Source organism: Gopherus evgoodei, chromosome 15 (assembly GCF_007399415.2).
Source record: "Gopherus evgoodei ecotype Sinaloan lineage chromosome 15, rGopEvg1_v1.p, whole genome shotgun sequence".
NCBI lineage: Eukaryota > Metazoa > Chordata > Testudines > Testudinidae > Gopherus > Gopherus evgoodei.
Genome location: NC_044336.1, coordinates 23,022,549 through 23,045,966, shown reverse-complemented (window position 1 = coordinate 23,045,966; position 23,418 = coordinate 23,022,549). Strand labels below are relative to the sequence as shown.

The following is a 23,418-nucleotide window of genomic DNA, read 5'->3' as shown; positions in this document are numbered from 1 at the left end:
TCTGAGGCAATGTATACTTGGCATGTCAAAAGGTCACAAAGTGTTAGTCCACAGTAATGTAGTCTTCCTAATTTGTTCTAAGTCTTTGTAGAGTAGCTTCAGAAAAAAAAGCTCCTAGCAAAGACAGCTGGTGGATTTAAGGTCAACCAATTAAAAATGAAAGACTCTAGTCAGGTGGCTTAGTCTGGACTTCAAACATTGCTCATTGCTTAAGATGAAGAGGGTAAAAAAAGAAAACTTTAATTATTTAGGCCATTTTAGACCTCTCTGTAGCAGGATTTCTTGTTAAAAGAACCATCCTGTAATTAGACTAATCCAATCTTTGTCCACTTTACAGGAATGCAAGTTAAAAAGAACCAGGAACAAGATCTGAAAAAAAAAATAAATTTTTTTTAAGAGAGAACAAAAGTATGTTTGAAAGACTAAACTTCAGATATAAAAATATCTTCTATTTTCAAAGTGCCATCCATTTAATGCAAGTATAGTTAAAAGTCATGGAAATACACGTAATGTATATATGTACATACTCTTCTGTAGTTAGACTTGCATTGCAAAAAGGGGCATTTCCCCCCTGAACAGAAGATGAGTGGTTTCGATCCCTCTGCTGATTTGAGGTTGAACATCTGAAGTTGGGGGATAAACAAACAAGCAAAATTAAATTAAAATACATCTTCTTAATTGAAGTCTTCTGTAGGCCATTAAGTTCCCTCTATGCATCAAAACACAGTCAAAAGGAAGGATTAAGAATGCTATGGACTAATTTACCCTTCCACATCCAAATGCACAATAAACCACCTAATTCAATACTTGGTCTGTAGCTGAGTTAGTTCTAGACAACAAATGGGGATTGGTCCTGCTTTGAGCAGGAGGTGGGACTACATGACCTCTTGAGGTCCCTTCCAACCCTGGTATTCTCTGATTCTCTGGAATGCTATCCATTCTGATAGTGAGAGGCAGAATATGGAAGTCAAACTATTGAGGACTGGGGGAAAACAAAACAAAAACAATTCACCTTTGGGGCTTAAGTTACATTTTGTGGCAATGCCTCCCATTACAAATCTGGACCTCTTCCTAACAGTGGAAGGAAGACTACATGCACATCACATAAAATTTCTAGCTACCTGGATGTCTATTGTTAGCTTGCTAAGTTCACCTGCCTGCCAGCCAGTAATGCCCCTTGGGAGATGGCGGGGAGCCTGAGGGAAGAAGGAAACAAGCAGCCTGAAATAAGGCTCCTCCTAAAGAAAGCCATATTGGCGATTCACACCCATTCCCAGCAGGGGGCGTCTGCCTATCAGCGGGAACTAATAAAATGAGGCACTCAGGGCTGCAAAAAACGTTTCACTCCCCCCACCCCCCTTGTAGTTACCTTTGTTTCGGAGGCTTGGACACTTCCGCTAGCCTGCGGCAGGCTTCCTCCAGCTGGGCGAGGGTGTTGGGTGGGGTCAGCGGGGGCATGGTGGGATCCTGGACGAATGGGTGGGCAGGCTGTGCCCCGCGTGGGTGATTGTTGTTCCCCCACAGGTGGTGGCGGGCCGGGCGCTCACCAGGGATCCCTTTGGTGGACTCCAAATTGTAGGCCTTCTTTGTGCTCTGTGTGCTGGGGGGCGGGAAGAGAAGAGGAAAGGAACCGGCTTATAAAAGCTGGAAAATATGACTTTAATAGCAGCTCCTATTCTGCTCACTCCCTCCCCAAAGTCTGTCATAACATGAAAAGGGTTTACTGCCAAAAACATGACATTTTTGTGGTTTTTCTGGTTCTGCAGAATGGCTTTTATATTAAACCGGAGGAGCAAAGAGTCTCATTTGTTTTTAGTGATTGTAAAAATAGACAGCCTATGTAATATATAAATATTTACCGGGAGCGATATTGCTGTAGACAGCTGTATATTTACCTATGAGGCTTGTGCTTATTTTGTCTCTCGCTCTCCAGCATCCACTGCCAGACGTTCTGTGACCGATCCGCCTCGCCCCCAGGTAGCTGGAGCCCGGGCACTGCGGATAGCCCTGCTTCCCCAGCCGGCAGGGCGACGCCATCCGTTCCTTTGCTGTTCCTCTTCGTCAGCGTGCCGGTTTTGCTAAGGATGAGACACCAGGGGACAGGATTCCCCGCCCCCAGCAGGCACCGTTAATATTCTGAGCTCATGTCATGACCACACTTCCCAATGGATCTGTTTTTAAGGGGCTAATTCCACCTGGTTTTCTAAGTCAATCCCACCTGCCTCTTGCTGAAAAATACATTTTAAAAGGGCAAGTAGCTCCTATTGAGAAACTCCTGTAACTTACCCAAACTGCTCCAGCAGAAGCTCCGTCCCTTTTGAGTGGCTCTTGCATTTTGAATAGCAGTTGGAGTCGCTGCCCCCAGGACAGAAGCACTGGACCCGCTGTGCTGCCTCGGCTTCTATCTGCTCTTTAGTCTTGGGGATGGTGTGGTGGTGGATGTAGTGGTGGTGGACGTGCTTGGTGGTCTGCTTGGTGATAAATCCCTTACTGATGAGGGTGCAGGCAGCTGGTGATACCATGCTTGGTTGTGGCTTGCCCCCTGGGAGGCGGTCCGGGGAGTGGGAGCGGGGGCTGTGCCGTCCCATGCCAGGTGACTGGCAGCCGGGAGTCTTCAGCACACGCGATAGATGGTCATCCAGGATCGCCTGCGGGTCCTCCTCGTAGCTGCCGGATGGCAGGAGACTGAGTGGGTGCTGCTGATGCTGAGTGGTTGCTGCCTCCCGATTGGTCTGCGTGTTTGCAGGTAGCTCTGATCCCTCCTTCTCTTCTTCCTTGAAGGTGCAACATTAGTAAGAATTAATTAAAAAAAGCACAGGGCACCAGCTGCACTGGAACAGGGGCTCTTCCCACTAGGCTAGCAGGGAAAGCAAAGCTTGCATTGCTGCTGGGACAGTGGACACACAGGACAGATCATTAAAGCATGCAACACACCACTTACAAAGGAAAGCCGTCTTCCCTTACACTAAGTGCAGACAGGCTATGCCACTCCCTCCCACCCCCAAGAAAGATGTCAGATCAGCAGGCTTCAAGCACTGCACCGGTGCCAGAGGGGTTAATCCTCCTACCTCTTTGATTTGCTGTAGCCTCTCCTCCAGACTATCCATCATTTCTTGCTCTTGCTTCAGCTTTTCCAACCGGGATATCAGTTCAGCAGCAAAGGTAGCTGGTTCCACAGGGGTCATTTCCTTGGGAAGACGGTGGGTTCTCTACACAGAGCAGGGACAAAAGGGACAAGTCATGTTAAGCAGGCAGTGCAAGCTGCAGAAACTTAGCTGGAGCAGCATTTCTAGCCCCACTATGCTTGTTGTGTCTCCATGTTTGGATGAAGAGACTACCGCAAGTAGGCATCGCCTGCTCTGGATTTTTATGAGCTAGTGCTGTGGCCTCATGGAGTGACATCCTTCCCACTAGCGTTTGCCTTCGGCAGGAGCAGTTGGTCGCACTCCGAGGAACCCCACTTGTTCTCTCTGTAGTACAACCAGCCCATCAGTAGCTACTCTGAAGTAGAAAATCTTCAAAGACTGTTGTCAAACATCAAAAAAAAAAAAAAACCCTCTGAGGTGGGAGGGAGAGCCTTTAACTGAAGGAATAAAGTGAGTATAAACAGAAAGGAGTTGGAAATTAAAAAAAAAAAAAAGAAGATGGGGGAGAAAAAGGGAGGAAAAAAAAAAAAGTCAAACAGTTGCAGATCAGAGAAGTGCTGGTAATTTATTTCCTGGCTACACACTGGGCACCTTTGAGGTAGTGTTGTCTCAACAGTGTCCTAGATCACCCTCCCTCCCTCCCTCAATCTCTTTGTACAGAAAATGAAGAAAGCTGCTGCAGGCTAGTAGTGGTACACTGCTGAGCTTGGCTGCCTCAAGCAGATCTATCAAGGGAAAAAGGGAACATCTCCAAATCAAGTGCAGAATATAAAAAGGCAAACGAGAATTTCTGCCAAAAGCAGCAAACATGGGAGAAAAGAAAGAGAAACCACCCACCAGAGTTCTACCTCCTCCTTCCTGTCATCTTCTCCCCCCAAACACACCCCACTCTTCACCCTCACCCCTAGTTTCCCTCTGCACCCCCCCCCCCTTTTTTTTGAAGCAGAAAGCTGAACTGCCAACTCTTTCACATACTACCCACCAGATGAGGCAGGGCCTCTCTCCGACAACCACTTAGCTCCAGAAATGATGTGAGGGTAGAAAAAGGCCACTCTGCTGGAAATTGTCACTCTTACACAAGCCAGCTCTATTCAGTCCCTGATCAAAGCACTGCCTTACAGAGAAAGTCGATTTGCACGCCCTGGGACAAAATAATCTAATTTACAAGCTCAGGCTACAGAACTTTCTTTATAGAAGGGGGTGAAGAACACCCTCCCTTCCAAAAAATAAAATCCCTATTCAATCCAGCATATATCCCCCCCCCCCCCGAAACAGTATCTAAAATGTCTTGCTGCTTAAGAAAGAAGAAAGAGGAATTTTGGAATATTAATCTCAAGACAAGTTATGTTTCTACTTGTCTGTGGAAACAGTTTATTCACTGCAAGAACCAGCAGCACCTTCCTGAAGTCTGCACTGAATCCACAAGTCAATGAGTTGGTTTTCAGTAGCAACACAACTAGAAGAACTGGATTTCCTCAAAGCCAAGGCAGATAAAGTTGTTCTATTATTATTGTTAGAAGGCACATACTGGCTACCAATCTCTCTCTTTGGGAAGCTAGTAAATCCTTCAAGTCTTGGGGGAGTACAGGAAAAGCAAAACCCAACCCTCATCAGAGCACAGAAGGTGTGAAAGTAGGGGTGGGGGTGGGGGGTTAGATTTAGACAGGAAGGACCCATGCAGCCATGTTCATGTCTATACAATCAACCAGATGGGGTGCTCCCACCTTGAACCTAGAAGGTGAGCTCTACTCAACGATCCAGAGAAAGGCAAAAAACCTTACACAGAACCTAACCAGTGACCAAAGCAACCCTATGCAAGCAAATTTTTCAGGAGGGTCTTAAGCTGATGTTTGGGGTTTATATGTTTACAGAATAAGCTCAAAGACCTCAGGTCAATGGCAGTAAGAATAATAAGCTGGGTCCTCTGGGTTTCTGTAGCTCTATTGACTCCAGCTGAAGAGCTGACCCATCTATTAGCTTCTCTTCTTGAAGCTGTCTATCTCTGTATTCAAAGACAAACGGATGCAACAAGCCGATGAGAAGGAAGCCATTTTCCTCCTTTCTCTGTAAACCTGCAATGATTTCGCCCAGTCTCTTCCAGGTGTTGCCATGTCTAGCATTATTAGAGGGCCTTCTCTCCAGACATTTTTCAGAGGACTCTGCATCAGACTTACCGGAAAATGAGGTAGAGAAACTTGACCATTGGCCTTAACGCTACGATGCATTTCCCTCTGGAGCTGCTTCTTGCTCCCAAGTCTATAAGGAGGGATTCCATCTCTGCAAATGGAAAGACAAGTCAGTGTCAACCAGGATATCCTAGGCCTATTTATTTCAACTTATTATGCGGTAAATCAATGAACCATTGCAAGTACTTTCCAAAACAGAAGACAATTCAAAATTATCTAATCATTTTACTGTTCCCAGCAAGCCCCCTCCATGTTCTTTGAAATAATCTAAACAGACTGAGGGGCCTGATTTTCAGAAGTCCTGAGCACTGAAGACTCCAACTGAAAGTCAGTAAAGTCTACTGATGTTTAATGCCTCTGAAAACAGAAATCAAGCTTAAGTCAATAGGCCTGGATGTTCAATAGCTGAGCATGAGCAGCAGAGCAAGATCTGGCTCCCTTCATCTAGGCATCTGAATGTGGACAGATCCCTGCTGAGTCCCACTGACTTCAACAGGGCTCTGCCTGTACACAACAGCTTACTGGACTGGGGCCTTCCAGTAATAGGTTTCACACCACACATGCATACTCCGTACACTTGTTCTGCATGTCACCAATGACTGTAGGGGGGGCTGCTAGGTCTAAAGCACTTCATAGATTGCCAACACTATGCAGATAAGAAAGGATAAAAAAAGTATTGGTCACAAAGGGCTCCCCTTCCCCCTCCCCCCCCAGGTGGGACCCAAGATGCCTTTTCTGCCTTTGAGGTTGTCAGGCACAACCAAGTCAAGTCACTACAAGGCGCAGCAACAGAACACAGGCCCTTAAAGCTATTGGACATCATTCTTCTTCTTGGCTACGTCAGCCCATTGAGATAAAGCAATGAAACAAAACAAAAAAATCCCCAGCCCAAGTGAGAAGAGCTATGAAAATTGCCATCAAGACAGCAGAAGTAGTAATTTTTCTCTAGCAATGAGGTATGCTGTCATCTAGCCATGCAAAGATTTACCCACATTAGTATTAAGAATATAAGAACAGCCATACTGGATCAGACCAAAGTCCATCTAGCCCAGTATCCTGTCCTTTGACAGTGGCCAACACCAGGTGCTTCCGGGGGAATGAACAGAACAAGTAATCAAGTGATCCATCCCGTGTCGCCCATTCCCAGCTTTTGGGAAAGAGAGTTTAGGGACACTTCAGAGCATAATTTTGAATCCTGGCTAATAGCCCATTGATGGACTTATTCTCCATGAATAAATGAACTTTGAGCAGGGATAGTCCAGCGTTTGAAAAGCATGACTACTAATTGTTAAGTTCTAGTCTCAGATTTCCCATAAATTTGAGGCACAACCATAGTCTTTGTGCGCCAGTCTCTCCACCCCCTCAAATCCATAAGAGATAATACAGCACCATGTTGGATAGGGAGGTAACACCCGAGTATTAATATTTGTAGAGTGCTCTGAAGTCCTTGGATGTAACGACCTATAGAAGGGTAGAATATAAACTCCACTCACAGCCAGTGAAAAGACCTGCACTCAGGAATGCTATTATGCACTTCTCTCTTTCTGTATCATCTCCCCCCACCACCCAAACAAAAACAAAACAAAACAAAACACAACACACAACCCTCACATTTCTCCCTCTCTCACACAAACCCCATTTTAAGATCCACCACCATTATGGTAGCATGGCACTTCCCACTCTCACAACAGTGAAAGGACTAAGGCCAAGATTTTTCCAAAAAATGACCAGTGATTCTTTTCGTGTGCAGGTGCATGCTTCAATGTTTGGGTGCCCAGCCTGAGACAATTTGAAGGGGCCACATTTTCAGAAAGTGCCAAGCATCCACCCCCATGGGGATGGGGGTAGGGGGGACATGGTAGAAAGTAGGCCCCATTATAGTTTCTTGAGTTGAGTACCCAAACGTTGAGGTGCACAACCCCTAGTCATCTGTGAAAGTCTTGGCCTAGTGCTTTCTAAATTTCCATTACGAAGCAACTAATTCACAAGTGATATGGAGTAGCAAAGACTGAAGAAAAAGATCAGACCAGTTTATTGTTTGAAACTTTGGAAAATCCAGACAGAACAGAGCATTAGTCAAGAGAAGAGATGTTTGGGGCAATGATTTAACAGGGTGGACAATCACTGGAGACACTGGTTATGTCACAAGCAAAGTGAGTTTAGGGTGCTCAGTTCAGTTCCTAATGAAAATCTGCCTTCAGTTCTGTCTCAGGTAGGTCTCTGCAGAAGAGCAGTAGCTCAGGCACAGAGCCCCATATGGGAACACACTCTGGAGAATCACGCACAGCATCTGTCTGCACTGTTCCGTACCACAACCGGGGTTATCAGTCATTATCGCAAGCACTAAACATTTATGATCATGATGAAAGAAGGGACAATAAAAGTATGAAAATATCTATTGAACTTGGCTTGGAGGCCCTGCCCCTCATAACAACACATGAGTATGGGTTGGGTTGTAGTGAGGTTGAGCAGCAGTTGTTGGGGCAGAGGAGGAAGGAGGTCAATGCTCATCATGTGGATTGGAGGAGAGGGATTTTGTTCTTTGAGGGTTACCAAGTTGAAGGTGTTTTAAAGGAAACTTTGCATACAGAGGAATTAAAGACCCCCTGCATCTTTTCCACCAAGGTAAGCTGTCTGCCTTAGTATTATTTGACAGAAATTCCACCTTAAGCAGCATGTCAAGTATCCACCTGCCTAGGTTAGTACTGTACATAAACACACACAGAAGCCTGCACAAACACTAACCCAAATGCAACAGAATAGATGGAGGGGAGGTGGGGTGAGGTAGAAGAGACACCTGCCCTGCAACATTGCTGCTTGAAGCACATGAGTTTAGGGCTCCAATGACAGAGGAGATAGCCAAGGGAGGGAACCAAACCACCGTCTATAGCATTGCTCCCCTCCAAAATCAGCAGAAATAGACAAACTGAACAGCTCACCCCAGTCCTGCTTATCTGGGCCACAGCATTCTGTGGCAAGGGCTAGGACAGCTCTGCTGCCAGTCCCTTTCACGTCTGATGGATCCCTCCAAAACACTCGGTGCTCCAGCTTTGGGGACTACAGGCTTTAGAGGCCAGACCTCCAGCTCCATCCATGGGGGCAGTAATGAGAGGATGTGATGGAAAGCAAGCTGCAATTTACAGAGTTGCTGCTCTTCCCACAGGGATGTAGCTCCTACCAAACTGGGATAATTTCCCTCATAGAAAAAAAGCATCTCTCACCTATCAGCCACAATAGGTGACTGTAGGACAGAATTTCCATCTGCACTTAGATATGCCTGGTTTGGGTTGATTTAAAGTTAACCCCTTTTGTGTCATGTAAGAATTTTCAGCCAGCACCATTTTCAGTCAATAAGCAGCCAGGATTTTCCAAGCATTGTTCTTTCAGAGCAGCCCAGGCAGCTGCCAGACAACTTCCAACACTGGCTTGGAAACAAGCATATGAACACCTCTCCAGCCATGGTCAGGCTCATTCAGAGCCGCAATGAGATAGCTGCAGGTGAAAGACAACAAAGAGGTGGGGCGTGGGATGTATAGGCCATGGATAACTCCAGAAAAGGTACGGAAAAGATGACACCAACATGGGCTAGGGAGAAGGGGGCCCGATTCTCTCTTCAATGCAGTTACACAAGTCAGGATCAGCTCCTTGCTCATACAGCTTGTAACAAGGTACAAGATACAGGTTTTAAAAAAGCAAAGACATTTCACCGAGATGGGAAGGTTACTTAGTAGCCTTGGGAGAGTCCGGGCTTCTAAAGAAGGAAGAGACAATGTTGTCGTTGGTTTGATGTCTGCTTTTTAAATGTAGGCCTTCTTCATTTTATGTGGAACAGGGAATGATGCCGGGTTTAAGGGGGAAACAAGAATGGCCAATCACTTATTACAGGCAAGACGTGCAGCTGGAGTTGGGGGTTTACAGCCAGCTTGGGTGCAATAAGAAAAAGATATTACAGAAAAATTTGAAGCTGAAACGTGTATAGGCCACCGTGACAACCAGAAAATGCCTTTTATTTTAAAGGGTTATGCTTTGCCAGATGTTATAGTGCATAGCACAGGATTACTATTTGGAGCGAGGAGGGGGTGTTGTGTTTTGTTTTTAAAAACAGGAGTTCCTCAAATAGGTCATTTCAATATAACCTTCTTCTCTTTCTCCAGCAGTAAACATTTGCACTCAAATTTCTTGGCTACTAAAAGCTGTGGGCTGAAGAGCTACAGAGTTTAGGCACTAAATAGCATAGTTTAATTATAAACATTTCAGCTACCCAGCCTGGTGCTAAGCCAATCTCTTTCTGGGGGAAACACTAGTTTGAAATCTTCTTTCCAGTCAGCTGCCATTTAAACTGAGCCAATTATCTTAGCCTTTTGACTCAGATGTGCCTGACCTAACCTGAATGTAGTTTTACTGCTGCTTTGAAATATCAGACTCATGCGCATATGCATTCACTCCCATCTTCATTTGGCAACGGTTCTGAAACAAGCCTCTGATCTTGCCAACATCAAAAGCCTGGTTTGTAAGATAAGGTAATATTTGAAGTTCGCTCAGCAGCATTCCCCTGTGTCCAAAGTAAATCCATAAATAAGATATAAGCAAATAAAAAAAAATCCCCTTTCCTCTTTCCCCTCCCCCAATCAAGCAAGGGAAATTTGCATGATGCTTTGTGGCTATTATAAAATTAAATTTATACTTGACATTTAAAACACACAAAACTAAACTTAAAAAAAACCACAGGGTGTGTATTGTTTGGCAATTTTACCTATAGCTGCAATTCAATAGAAGATTTTTTTTATAAAATTCATGCCTCACTTTACTGGTATGACTGACATAGGCTTTATGGGACAAATTCCGCTCTTCAGTTTACATCGGCATAAACAGGGAGTAACTCCACTAGGAGCTGATTTGCATTTACACTGGTTTAATAGTAAAAGCCTTGTGTGAAAGAGGGAGAACTGCACACTTGCAGCAAGAAAAACACCACAACACAGCTTGCAACAACGGTGGGAATCCACGCAGCAGAACTTTTTAGAAAGACTTCAGAATCTCTAGCAAAGTCCATTTTCTATATAATCCAAGGCAGAGAAGAAAACTAATCCCAGACATTTTATGCATGTTGCATTACAATATTGGCAATAGCTGCTGACATTTCTGTAGAGGCAGTTTTACTTACAAAATTACCATAGCTAAGGCCTGATGTAAGTTTAGATGTTCTGCCGCCCCACATGCACATGCACGTGCACACACACTAGAGAGAAAAATTAAATACCTCACACACACACACACACACACACACACACACACACACACACACACACACACTCATCCCATCACTTCCAGTAGTCAGGCCATTCCCACCCCCACTGAGTAAGTATGGTTAGAGGGAGTCCTGCACTTTCAAAGATTCAGGGACTGGTGCAGTTTGTAGCAGGAACTATTACTTTCTAGGTTTGGCTCTTAACACCATGTAACCCTGCACTCTATTAAAATCCACACATGCCCCTCTTCTGTCATTCTCCTCTGCCCCCCACCCCCAAAAAAACCTTGAAGCTCCCAGCAGTTTAATCAGAGCCAAGCTTCCCCAAGCTCCTCACAGTCTGCACTGGCTATTGTTATGGCAGGGAAAAACAGCCAGGCTCCTTTCATGCACTGCTTTATGGGGAGCTCCTATTCACTTGTTCAAGTAAATTTCAAAGCAGCCTGCTACCCTCTTATCCCCTCTAAGCTCCCCTAGACTAACAATAGGCTGAAAGCGATTCAGTTAAGCCTTTCATCCACCATGCATTTTATTTCTTGCTCAGTGCTCTCATCTGTATAAGGCCCACAATTGGCATTGCTGTGAAGAGAGGGTATAATCCTAGCCCTGTGAATCCCAAGTGACCCTATACTGGGCCAGAAATGACTAACCCAATGAATGCTCTGTTGACACATGATCACACACAACTAGGGCCAGTAAGACAAAATAAAGAAGTCACCCTATGATTCAGCTCTTTTATTTAATGCCAATATTGTCAATAAGAGAATCCGGTGGGACAACAAGCTATTTTTTCCATATCATCAGTTCAAAACACACATGTGCATTAAAAAAAAAAAATACAAAAAACCCCGCATCTGTTTGTGCATCTAGGATTTTTGTAAAAAACTTGCTCTGTTTTCCATTAAAGTGTGCGTGCATCATCAGGCAGCAGACTGGTGACTTTAAAAAGCCAGCAAGCAGATCTTTGGTGGGGAAACATATTCACTATACACATCCAACAGAGACACTGAAGGAGTTGCATTTATGAGATTAAGGCCTTGAACACACTACTTTATTTAACAAACACTTTTCCAGAGGACTTGGTTCATTTTGGTGGCGTGACCTGCACTTAATTATAATTCCTTTCATCAAAGGATCTCAAAGAGCTTTACACATATTAATGAATTAAGTCTCAGTATACCCCCATGTGGAAGGAAAAGTGTCATTATCCCCATTTTAGAAGTTAAGCAACTTGTCCAAGGTTATACAGCCAGTCATGGCAGAGCCCAAATCTGATGATTCTCAAGCTTGGTCTTCAACCACAGGACCATCCTTTCTTTCCTCTACAGGCTCTTAAGACTCTTGACATTTTAATCCATAAAGCTCCATTCAAATAATTCTCTGAAAGATCATAATGTGCAGTAGCCTTCAGGTCGGTCAGTAACCCTGTTAGTGTTGATTCTGACTATTACAGAAAGCAATTCCTGTAGAAAGTTGTGTGTTGTTTTTTTTAAAATGACAAATCAAATACTATTGGAGGCGTGGCCTTCAAATAAAAAGGTGTGATGAACTATAAATATATTCCATGTGTTAGTAGCAGTGTTTCTATTTTATTCTTTCAGCCTATGGGAGAACACACATTTGCTCAGTTGAGGATTAAAATGAGAATTGTTGCAAAGTGGCAAAAGGAAAAAAGGAAGACCCACCCACCATGGTTACTGCAGCCAATATCTGAGACATGAGTAAATAGCAGAGCGATCAGCAATACTTCTGGATGGCTTAAGATGCCTGTAGTGATTTCATCCAATGGAAAAAACGGAAGCCGTATTAAAATGATAGAACAGTTATGCTGGCAAGTCATTGTGGTACATCAGCACAGGTAGTTTTCAAGAGGTAAATTCCAAAGGACTTTGCTAAAGTGGAATACTTACACACTACTGTCCGTCATTGACATGGAATCATCAGTCAGGGCATCACTAGATATTTCGCTATCATTTGCGCTAGTTCCTGGGGCAAAAACATAGCCCGAATTCACATGGTATGGGTTAATAGGATCGTTCCTCTTGAATGACCTAGGGACAAGCAAAATAGTGGTTGCATTATTTTTACATCTGAAAAAAAGTACAGAAGGTTAGTGTCATACTCATGGTAGATGTGTACGTAAGACACAATGAATTTCTTTAAAAACCTATCCATCCGCTGTTTTATATCCAATAGACACTCAGAATGCTTCTGTTCTCACAGTCCACAAGAAGTTTATCTTGACAGCGAACACACAGAGTTAAGATGGACCCAGAACTACACAGTCTCCAACCATTCTCTACATAAACCCCATCATCAGCTGGTGGCTGAGCACTCTGGATAAGATTTTAAAATGCACCTAAGGGAATTGGGACTCTAAGGATATGTCTATACTGCAGTAAAAAGCCTCAGCACTAAGTCTCAGGGGCTTTGGCTGTAGGGATAAAAATAACAGAGTAGATTTTCAGGCTTGGGCTGTAGCCCGAGCTCCGAGACACCAACCCCCTTGTAGATTTTCAGGGCCTGAGCTCCATGCTGCAAGTCTACACTGCAATTTTTAGCTCCGAAGCCCCACAAGCCCGAATCAACTGACCCAGGCCAGCCTCAGCCATGCTGCAGGTCTTTTATTGCTGTGTAGGCATACCCAACATCCCATTTTCAAAAGTGAATTGAGGCCTGATTTTTAACGGTATTGAGATGCCTAGAGATATAGTTAGGCACCTACTGGGATTTTCAAAAGAATGCTTCTGAAAATCTCAGAAGCACTTAAATACCTTTAAAAATCTGGCCCTTAGAGCACAGAAAGTCATTAGGACTTGAGCTAATACCCAAGTCTCTTCTGAAAATAGGATTTAGGTGCTTTTGAAAATGTTACCACCTTTCCTTTCAGGCACCATAGATAACTGACTGCAACCACTGACATCAGACAAGCTTTAGAATTATAATAAATAATAAGCATTTATACAAGCCAGCTTAACAATATGATCTCTAACTGCTTTTACAAAGGTGAGTGCCCTGGTGCTCCCTTTACAAAGAGGGAAACTACAAAGCCAGTTTTCAAGAGTACTTTAACTTTTAGTGACACCTCGAGGTGCCTAGGAGTTGTGTGTGCTCAGTACCAATTAAGATCAATGCACCTTAGGGGAGGGATGAAAAAAAAAAACAGCCTTAGGTGTCTCAGGTTGGGTATCCAAGAATGGAGAAATCAAAAAGTCTGACCTACCCCAGGTGCCCTGACCACCTAACCACTGGACAATGTTTAAGTCAAAATGATTCCAAGTTTTAAGAGTGTAAATTCATTTACAAATCTTTCAATCTGTGGTAAGTGGTCTGTGCCAAGGGGTTTTCAGAGGCATACTTGTTTATATATAAATGCAGGTCTTGGCTGTTAAGCTTTTGAGTTTGTGTATCAAAGCAGAACCTCATTATCTGATAAGGTCTGCTGATTTTAATAATTAGGGTCACTTACACAGCACTTGGGGCCTCAGGAACAGAACAGCATGCTCTGCAGGTTTTTAAATGTTCTTTCAAACTCCTCACTCCCCACCCCAACCCTTCGGGGATTGGATGAGGCCAGCTTGATTTAAGTGAGCAGCACAGCTGCCTTAATGGAAAGCGGCACTTCTCCTCCTGCTAGTATCTCTAGTTCCTTTGTTTCATTTGCCCCAGTTACCCACTTTCGACCTCTTCAGTGGTCTTAATTCAGTTCTCTCACAAACCACTCTCCTGCTGTGGTGCATTCCTCTGTTTCACTAGCAAGGGGGAAACCATGAGCCTTTGCAAAGGCTGAGGGAGGGAAGATGGGCCTCTTTGGTATGAGAGCCCTACTGCAAACAGCATGACTGCAGTTCCGGGCCCCAGTTTCAGGCTTGAGCTTTGCAGGAGGCCTTGTTGCACAGAGTCAGGTATTTAAGCACAGCTGGGATTACATTCTGTTCCAAAGCATGCTAAATCAGTTCAATGGGAAGATCCAAGACTTTTTTTAAGTGAAAAAAAAAAAAAAGAGAGGATAGTATGGAATGCCACAGGAAAGAAGTCAAGTCTTAAAAGATAAATTAATTCCACATGCTGATGAAAGCCAAGTTACCCTACCACCAAAAAAAGTGTCCTTTTAAAATAATACAACCCTCTTGCTGATACAAGTCAGCTTGTAAGGTTCCAGTGACATTCTTCAGGCCACTGCTAGTTTTTTGTAGCTCACAGAAAGGCTGAAGCCTCTACTTTTTAATCACTCTACTGGAAACTGTTTAATGTCTTGCTTCTACAAAACCCAGACCCATTAGGCTTATTATTGTAAAGTATTTGGTTTCAAGATGTTCACCATATGTACTGAAGCAATCCTGCTTTTAAGTGAGTCTTAAGTCCCGTCCTTTTATTTCATGTTCAGTGTTGCTATTTAATCATGCTAATACAGAAGCAATTAATCATTTGATAGTTTATGCCGCAACCCTATTAAAAAAACAACAGTAGTGTTATCTAATCACTTACTAGAAAGATGGTTCAGTGTGTATAAAATACCCTCTTCATCTCTCTAAATTCAGCTTTTAATCTACCCTATGTGAATAAAGTTTAACTCATTGATGAGTACTGTACTCCAAAACCAACCCCTCCTCCCCCCACAGAGATCATTATAACTTGCACAGTGGTTCAGTAAGAATGTCATCTCTCAGAACTTGATTAACTTAAAAAACACACATACTTTTACTTTGTCTTTAATCATCTTATTAAAAAAAGGCAGAAAAAGATTCAGAGTAGCCCCATATAGAAATTCCCACATACTTCAACAAAACTGATTAAGGCTGTTTTTTTTACAATTAACTTTTTAAAAACTTGACCACACTACAGTAATTGCACCCACATGCATCACATTGCCTTCAAGGATTTTAAATTCCTATGGAAAGTGGAATTCTCTGATGCAGATTCTGCACATACACAAAAATCTTCAAACTCAATATGCAAAGAGTTTTCAGCTGTCAGGTAGCAGTTGTTCTGGAGCATCAAGGAGAATGACTGATGTTTCTCAGGCTATTCTTATCTCTTATCTTGATGAGATGACACACAGCATGTAGCTCTCTATACATTATGTTAGGTAATGGGTAAAAATCAGAGGGATTACAATGCAGCTAGAATTTATGGAGCTCTTTTCTGGATCCCCTGTTTTCAGGAGCATTTTTGGCATGGGTGCTGGAACTAGGGGTGCTGCAGCACACCCTGGATTGCAGTGGTTTCCATCATATACAGGCAGTTTGGTTTAATGACTCTCAGCACCCCCACTATAGACACTGTTCCAGCACCCCTGATTTTTGGTGAGTGCACACACAGTCAACCTATGGCTCTCTGAAATAAAAAGCAACCTAGCAGTTTAAACCAAAGGACTTACACACTGAGAAATAAATCCTCAAGCAGTGTTTTTTCAAGGCCATGCTGAAGCTTACTAAATATTTCACTGAGACACAAACATCACTGCATGACAGGGGAACGTAAAAATCTATGTATTAGCAAAACGATGTTAATCACAGCCTCCATGCTCTAACCGTGGAGCACTGCTTCAAGCATAGCTTTACAAAGGCATCATTTACTTTGATAATTGAAGCCAAACTTGGTTCCAATAACTTCACACAAAATGAGCCCCATCAGCGAGTTCTTTCAAAGGACAGGAAGCACTTTGAGCCAGCAGAGGGCCATCTGCTAGCCCCAACTTATTTAAAGCAAGGCCAGTGTCAGTGATGTTAGAACAGAGAACATAATGGGAGGCAGATGAGTCCACCTTGGATTGAATAAAAATATATTATAAAAGCAGCACTCTAAAGTTCCATGTACATAAAACATATGCATGATATATTCAGAACCAAATATAAATAATGGTCAGATTCCATTTTACATTCCTGGGTCCAGCACAAACTCAATGGTTTGAGGGTGGTAGTCTCACAAAAACCATTAGACATACATCCAATACTTTAAAAAAAGAATTGTTTCGGGGGAGGGGGAAATTGAAACAAGCTCAAAGTATTTATTATACATCAGGAGCCCACATATAGAACCAATACTTAATATGCACCAAATTCCCTTTTTTCCCCCTCCAGATTCTAATCCTATATTATTTATACTTAAATTGAAATTTATTAGGAGCTAGTGGCAGATGTAGGCAGTTAACCAGTGTAGTGCTTTGAATCGTACACACAGGATGGAGGTGTGGTTTGGCCAGCATTCAGTGAAGTCTCTTCTTTATCAAGCTCCAGTTCCAATCCTAAATGCAGTGAGTAGTGATACACAACTCATCCATGCACCCCTTAGCTACCAGCTGGCGGGCGGGCGCACACACCTTTGAACAAGGATAACTTGGAGAGGGAAACCGGTTTACTAGCCTTTGGATTGGGAAGGATCTCAACTTGACCTCCCTCTCTGTATTCTCCATGGAGTCCAGAGATCTTGATTCAAAAAGCTATTGAAAATGCAAGAGAAGGTGATCAAAGCAGATAGCACCACCTGACCTCCTGGGGGCAGATCTGACATCTAAGTAGCAAATTATATATATATATATATATATATATATATATATGCTTCACTTGAAAGAACTGCAATCTCAGGGCATGATGGCCATCAATACTCCTGGCCAGGAAGGCAACGATAGTCATGGTTGTGAAAAAGTTCTCTTGAGCCAGAAGCAACTGGTAGAATGTAAAATCCATGCCCAACTGGGCACTGAATTCCAAAGACGACCAAAAGATAACAGAACATCACAATTCATCACTATTTAGTACTGGAGAACAGTAGACTGTTGAGTTAGGACACTCATGCAAGAGGGTCAGGCTCACAGCACTTGTAAATCCCCACAAATTGCCTGCCAGTTAGGCCCTCAGACTGGCAAACTCCCTTGAATGGAAGAGCATTACAACCCCCCTTCCCTCTTCACTTAAAAAGCTGGTCTCAAGAAGAGACAAAGGGGCCAAATACTGCTCTCAGTGAAACTGATGTAAGATGGAGAGTAACTCCATAGATGTCAGAGGAGTCACTCCAAATTTACAAAAAGAACAGGAGTACTTGTGGCACCTTAGAGACTAACAAATTTACACAGGTGTAAGAGAAGAATTAACCCCACAGTCCCTGGATCCACTTTGATCACCACAGCCCAATCTGAAGGGCAGGAAAGGAGCAGAGAGATGCACTACAATCACCCTCCTCTAAGAGGCAGAATACAACTGAAATAGAAGCCTGAAGCCCTTTGATGTCCATGAATCACAGAAACTGCTCTCAAAATTCCTGTAAACCAGATGTCAAACACTCACCACACTGAAAAACAAACTCCTTGCATCTGTGCTAGCACACAACTGAAAACAGATCACTTTGCCCCAGATCTTTATTCAACAATTCACATTAATGGAAAGGCTGGTGGGAGAAGGGGCAAAGGGCTGGGGAGGGAAAATAAGTTTTCAGAAGACAATTTTACTCATTTGGAATATGATCATGGTCATTCTGTAAGCGACTACTTGCCCCCTCACTCCACCTTTTCAACAAAGCATACAGCAAAATGAAGGGCTCAAGTATCACAGAAATCTCTCTGCCTAAGTGCATAATGAAGACTTTGCCTCTGGTATTGCATAACAGACACTACACACTCTGAACTTGGCATTAAGACATAGATCCAGCTTTTAATAAGTTTAACTTCAAGCACACTGCCAATAAGAGAATACCAGACCTACTATAACCCTAAATACATGATGCTAAGATCTTATCCTCTTGTATACACTGACTCAAAGCCAGCTGGAATGGCTTTGACATGATACCAATAATGAATGTGATATGAGAGAAAGATTTTGTATTACATACACAAACTTTACATGTATTTTACTACGTAGTAAGTGCATACATTTCCTGCTCTGTTATTACACAACTGCATTCCATGTAGCCAACCAATTTAAGCACCGTTAGTGGTGAAGTTGGTGAACTAATGTTTCATTTTTCATCTGCCTATACAGATGCTCTTTACCGTTACACGCAATATGTTTCAAAGTTGCTATGAAGTTTTTGGCCAGTAAGCTTTAACAGCACAATACAGTGTTTCTTCTGTTCAGAAAAGAGCAACAAAAAAACAAAATAAACCCCTGAATATTTAAGTCTGAGATAAGCATCTGTGTTGAATCTACCAATGGCATGCTTAACTAATAGGATTTCTGGACCATTTTTTAACGGGGGGGGGGTTATGTTGCTAGCTTTCTGTTTTAAAACCATCTAACACCAAACACCCACTTCTCAAACCTTTTAAAGAATAATCAAAGTCATTAAAATCAAAACAAAAGGCAATTCCTCCATAGAGTTTTCTTACCTGTATCCATTCTCAGCCGTTTCTGTAGCTCTGACATTTGCTGTAACCCTCAAAGTCTTGCTGGATAGCCCAACTACAGAAGGCAAGATTTTGTTTTTAAAGTCCACACAGCTCCATTCTTCTTCTTCATTCAAGGTTGGGAGATAGCCACAGACAACTTTTAAGGTCCCCAGTCCATTGCTGTTAATATAAGCAGGATTCTCTCCCCCACTCCTTACATATTCGAGGTATATATCAGAAGTTAAAAACATCTGGTAAGCATTTTCCTCCATCACAGTCTGAATTTCAGTCTGTGCCTGATCAAACATTATAGAATCGATCTGCTGCTTCTTGATACTATCTCTTATATAGGTCTTAGTGGCAGGCTTGAGCTGCTTGGAGACAATGCTGTTGTTTTCAATGTACCTTTTGTATATAGCTTTGGCTACTCTTAAAGTTTTGGTATCCTTAAGGTCCATCTGCCTGAAGCCATTGCAGGCAAACCAGAAGTCTAAGGTATCCACACATTTCTCTCTTTCCAGGAAGGTCCGAAAGAGACAGGCACCATCTTGATCCCCCAATAAGGAATGCAGGGATTTGGTCCATCTTGCCAGAGGGGAGTCTGGAGATGCACTGCCTTCTGGCTCTCCAAGACCATCCTCATTCCTCCTTGGGTTGGAAGAAATTGACATGGCCTTGAAGCTTTGGCTTTTCATGACAAACGAGCTTGCAGGCTGTTGGCATGGTGTCTCTCCTTCCTCGCCTGGCACAGGTGGGCGGGGGGCGTCTTCCCTGAAGCTGCTGCTGGGGTCTGGAAGGTGAGTCAGCAACACAGCGCTGCTCATGGCTCCACGAGTTCTTCTGGTAGGGTTTTTCCGCCCCCCCTTAAATTCCTCAGCAATCTGCCTCTGTGTGTGTGTGTGTATATGTGTGCGCGCGCCTCTCTCAAGTCAGCAGGAGATCCTCTGAGCCTCCTCTCTAGAAAAACAAAGAAAAGAAAAGAGTATTGATCTAATCAAAACCAGATCCACCCAACATCAAAGACAAAAAGTAAACAGGCTTTTCAACTCTTCACATTCAAAAAAAAAAAAAAAAGCAACTCAGCTATCTGCAGTGTTAATCAAAAGTATCAGATATGCTTTTCTGAACTCTCGGCGCACTTTTAACTTGGGGGGGTGTGGGGGGTTGGAAAGAAAAAGAATTAACCCTTCACTTACACTGCATATGTAATCACAACCCACCAAACCCGTCTCCAGTGGAGACACACGCCTCTTTACAAAAATACAGGTAAACTTTCTCCCCTCTCAATGATAGCATCAGACACACAAACTTGGCTCTGTCCGGCTGTTTGCAGAGTAAAACAGTTTTGCGCACGCACCCCCCCACCCCCAAATTTGCCTCTTTTTTTGTAGATAATTCAAGGCAGGGAACAAGACGTGCCTTTCTCGGCATCTGGTTTCCATTTTACCCCCCTCTCCTCTCACTCCTTAAAAATTGAGATTATGATCACCAGAAGCCCTTCTAGCACAATGCTGAATGCTGTTTTGGAACGGCACGTTCAGAAAGACTTTTTTGGGGGGGGGGATCGCTACAATGTTTCATTTTTAAAAGTTTGACTCATTTCAGAACTACAACCTTCCAAATAAAAAAAACTCTCATGGATTTGGTTAAGTTAAGCACATGCACTTGTTAAAAGTTTGAAAGAGAGAAGAAAAAAAATCACCAACCCATTTGCCTCCAAAGGTTGATTCACTAGTGACTTTTTTTTATTAGAACAAGTTTCCATCATTAGTAGGTAAAAACTAACAATCTTGCCACAGGTTTTAAAAAAAAGATAAAAAAAGTAAACGCGCTACGGTGCAGAATGATTTTTAAAAGCTTCTCTACAGTTTTAATAAAACCTGCTTCCATCCAATAAAAAGCTGGTTTAATAAGCATGTGAAAGGCTCTCAAACTAATCAGAAAGCGTGAACTGAGTCCCTGGCTTTTTTCTTTGCTGCACAAACCCAAGCAGAAATTCACACACACATAAACAAGCAGTTCAATATGTCACCCCTATTATCATCAGTCTTGCAATATCGAGTCCCGTTTGTAGAAAAAGAAAAGAGAAAGTGCCTCCCCTTGTCTATAATGTACCTGATTGCTGCAGGCATCCCGTGCCTGGGCTCTCATCTCCTCCAAGCTCAGCCCCCTGCTCCCCACCTTAGAGCAAAAATAAATACACCCAACCACCCCTCCTGCAAACAAAAAAGAAAAGACAAAAAGAGAGACCCTCCAAAAATAAAAACTACAGAAGGGAAGAAACAATCCAGGAGGCGCCAAGCCCTCAAAGGACAATCCTGCCAAATAATAATAAAAAAAACCTGCTCCAGAAATGGCGACGGGCAGAGAAATGAGAGGTTGGAAAGAGATCTTAGAGAGAGAGAGTCCTAAGCTACTTGCTTCCTCCGAGTCCTGTGCAACAACTGACCCCTAACTAAGCGTGCAGCGCCTCTTTGGAGTTCACAGGGGGTGCTGAGGGGTGTGGGAGGGGTAAGGAGGGGGAGGGGGACAGGGGAGAGGAGAGAAATCTCATTCTCACCACATCCACCTTTAACAAAAATGCATCCTGCTATGTCTGCCTCTCGTTCCCCACCATGCCCATAAAATAAAAGCTTCCCCTCTTGCAGAAAAGAAAAAAGGCACCAAGATCTGGGATTTTTGCACCATAATTCAAAAATAAAATAAAACCCCACTCCAGTATCAGCCCAGCCCTGCTTGCTCATAGCTAGCACATAAATAGCTTTCCTTAAAACTTCAAAGCCCCAGCGAAGAGCACATCAAAGCGACCCGGAGAGGGAGAAAAGCGCGGGGGGGGGGAGCGCTCGGATCACACATACATTCTTTTGCAACTCACCATGGATCCCAGTAGTTCTCTCAGCACCGCCGCCGCTCCGTTCCTCCTTAAAACAACCCCCCTCCCGCCCCCCGGCCCTTTCCCACCAAAAGTATCCTCGATGTTGCCCCGGTTGCCCCCCCGCCCCCCCTATATTTTCTTCTTCCTCCTCCTCTCTGGCTTTGCAATAGCATCTGAGAGCATTGGCAGAAAGCGGCTGCACGGAACGTATGGGAAAAGCTAAAGAGTTCAGGGTGATCCTCTCCTACCAACCCCCCCCTTTAAAAAAATACAAAAGAGCTGATCCCTCCCTGCTTCTCCTGACCCCCCACCCCCCTTCTTTCAACTCAGGTCCTGTTTCAGGCAGTCATTCCATGCACCAAATGTCCTCCAGGCTATTCCAACAAACACTGAGCTGTGGGTTTAACTGTGCACATCAAAGTGAAGAACCGAGAGAACGGTCCTGCAAGGGAGATAAGCGCCTTTCTGCAACACCTCCCCCCCCCCACACACACCACCAAAAAACCCCCACCCCATGCACGCCTCAGCTTCCTGTGGCACCATTGCGCCAGACTCCCCCGTGGCAGCCTGGCATACAGCTGGAGCTAATTCTTTTTCAAAGGCGGATTTTTTATTATGTTGCTTTTTTTTTTAATGCAAGCTTTCAGACTTGGAATTATTTTTTTTTCATCTCTGGAGTTGTTACTAAGTTTCCAGGACCTTATCAAAGGGAAACAATCTCCAGCCAACTCCCCCAGGCTTTGGAACGTCAGAAGTAAGTGATCCTGCCGCCCCAATCGTATTATCCCTGCAATTCTCCCAGAGCTGCCGGAGCCTTAAAGGGACAGGCAACCCCCCCTTTACCACGGCTGCTGCCAGCTTTGCGCCCTGCCTGTAACCCTTTGCATGCACAGTCCGCCTTCCTACCCCATTCGCTCTGTCTCTGCTTTGTAACCAGCCGCCAGCGAGATAGGTATCAGTTGTTCTTTAACTCTTCCCTTCTTAGATAATGCCAACCAGCAGCCTATTGCCTTTATTTTTTTCTGGTCAACTTTAGGACTGGAGAGTGGTGAAAGTATTCTGCGGTATAAAAAAAAAAAACTTAACCCCCCTCCCCTCCAACTGTTCATATTAGGAGAAAATTGGTCCGTTTTAATGATCCAAATGCCTGTTTTCAGGCTGCATCCTAATTAAACAATATCTGATTGTAATATAACTGGCACATAAACAGAACTCTGGCTTAAGCTGTGTTCACATCCCTCTCTCCCCATATGTGAAATATTAAACAGACACAGAATGGGTTTTTTTTAAAAACTTTATACAAAAGGCTTTAATTAGAGATTGGACCCCAAACCTGTATTCCTCATCCAATCCCTCTCCTCTCCCGCAGGCGTGGCTTTTGCATGACACTTCATCAGGAAGTCTCAACACGCTTTATAAAGGGAGGTCGAGTAAATCACTTCCCTCATTTTGCAGAAGGGGAAACTGAGGTACAGGAACTCACCTAAGGTCACCCCGCAGTCCAGGGGTAGAGCTGGGATTAGAACCCCTGTCACCTGAGAAATCCCACATTATAGGCTGCACTAACACCTTTTCCCCCTTACTCAGCTGTGTTTATTTTGGGGGGAAGGGCAGAACCAGAACACCCGTGTCCTAAGTGG

At 43.7% G+C, this 23,418-nt stretch overlaps 1 protein-coding gene across 3 annotated transcripts in view; it reads right to left on the bottom strand.

The window, feature by feature from the left end:
- AXIN2 (axin 2) overlaps positions 1-21,835 on the bottom strand; it is a 28,607-nt gene extending 6,772 nt beyond the window's left edge. Inside the window, exons 1-9 of one of the 3 annotated variants that reach the window (XM_030534660.1) lie at positions 21,779-21,835; positions 18,904-19,860; positions 12,491-12,631; positions 5,321-5,423; positions 3,069-3,209; positions 2,287-2,774; positions 1,896-2,078; positions 1,370-1,600; positions 528-623 (exon numbers count right to left, since the gene is read on the bottom strand). In XM_030534660.1, coding sequence (XP_030390520.1) covers positions 528-623; positions 1,370-1,600; positions 1,896-2,078; positions 2,287-2,774; positions 3,069-3,209; positions 5,321-5,423; positions 12,491-12,631; positions 18,904-19,727 — 2,207 coding nt within the window. In that variant the 5' untranslated portion in view covers positions 19,728-19,860; positions 21,779-21,835. Of the gene's footprint in view, positions 1-527; positions 624-1,369; positions 1,601-1,895; positions 2,079-2,286; positions 2,775-3,068; positions 3,210-5,320; positions 5,424-12,490; positions 12,632-18,903; positions 19,861-20,609; positions 20,683-21,018; positions 21,334-21,778 lie in introns of those variants that run through there. The other 2 variants (XM_030534658.1, XM_030534661.1) reach the window with 2 other exon arrangements.
- Positions 21,836-23,418: the final 1,583 nt, after the last annotated feature.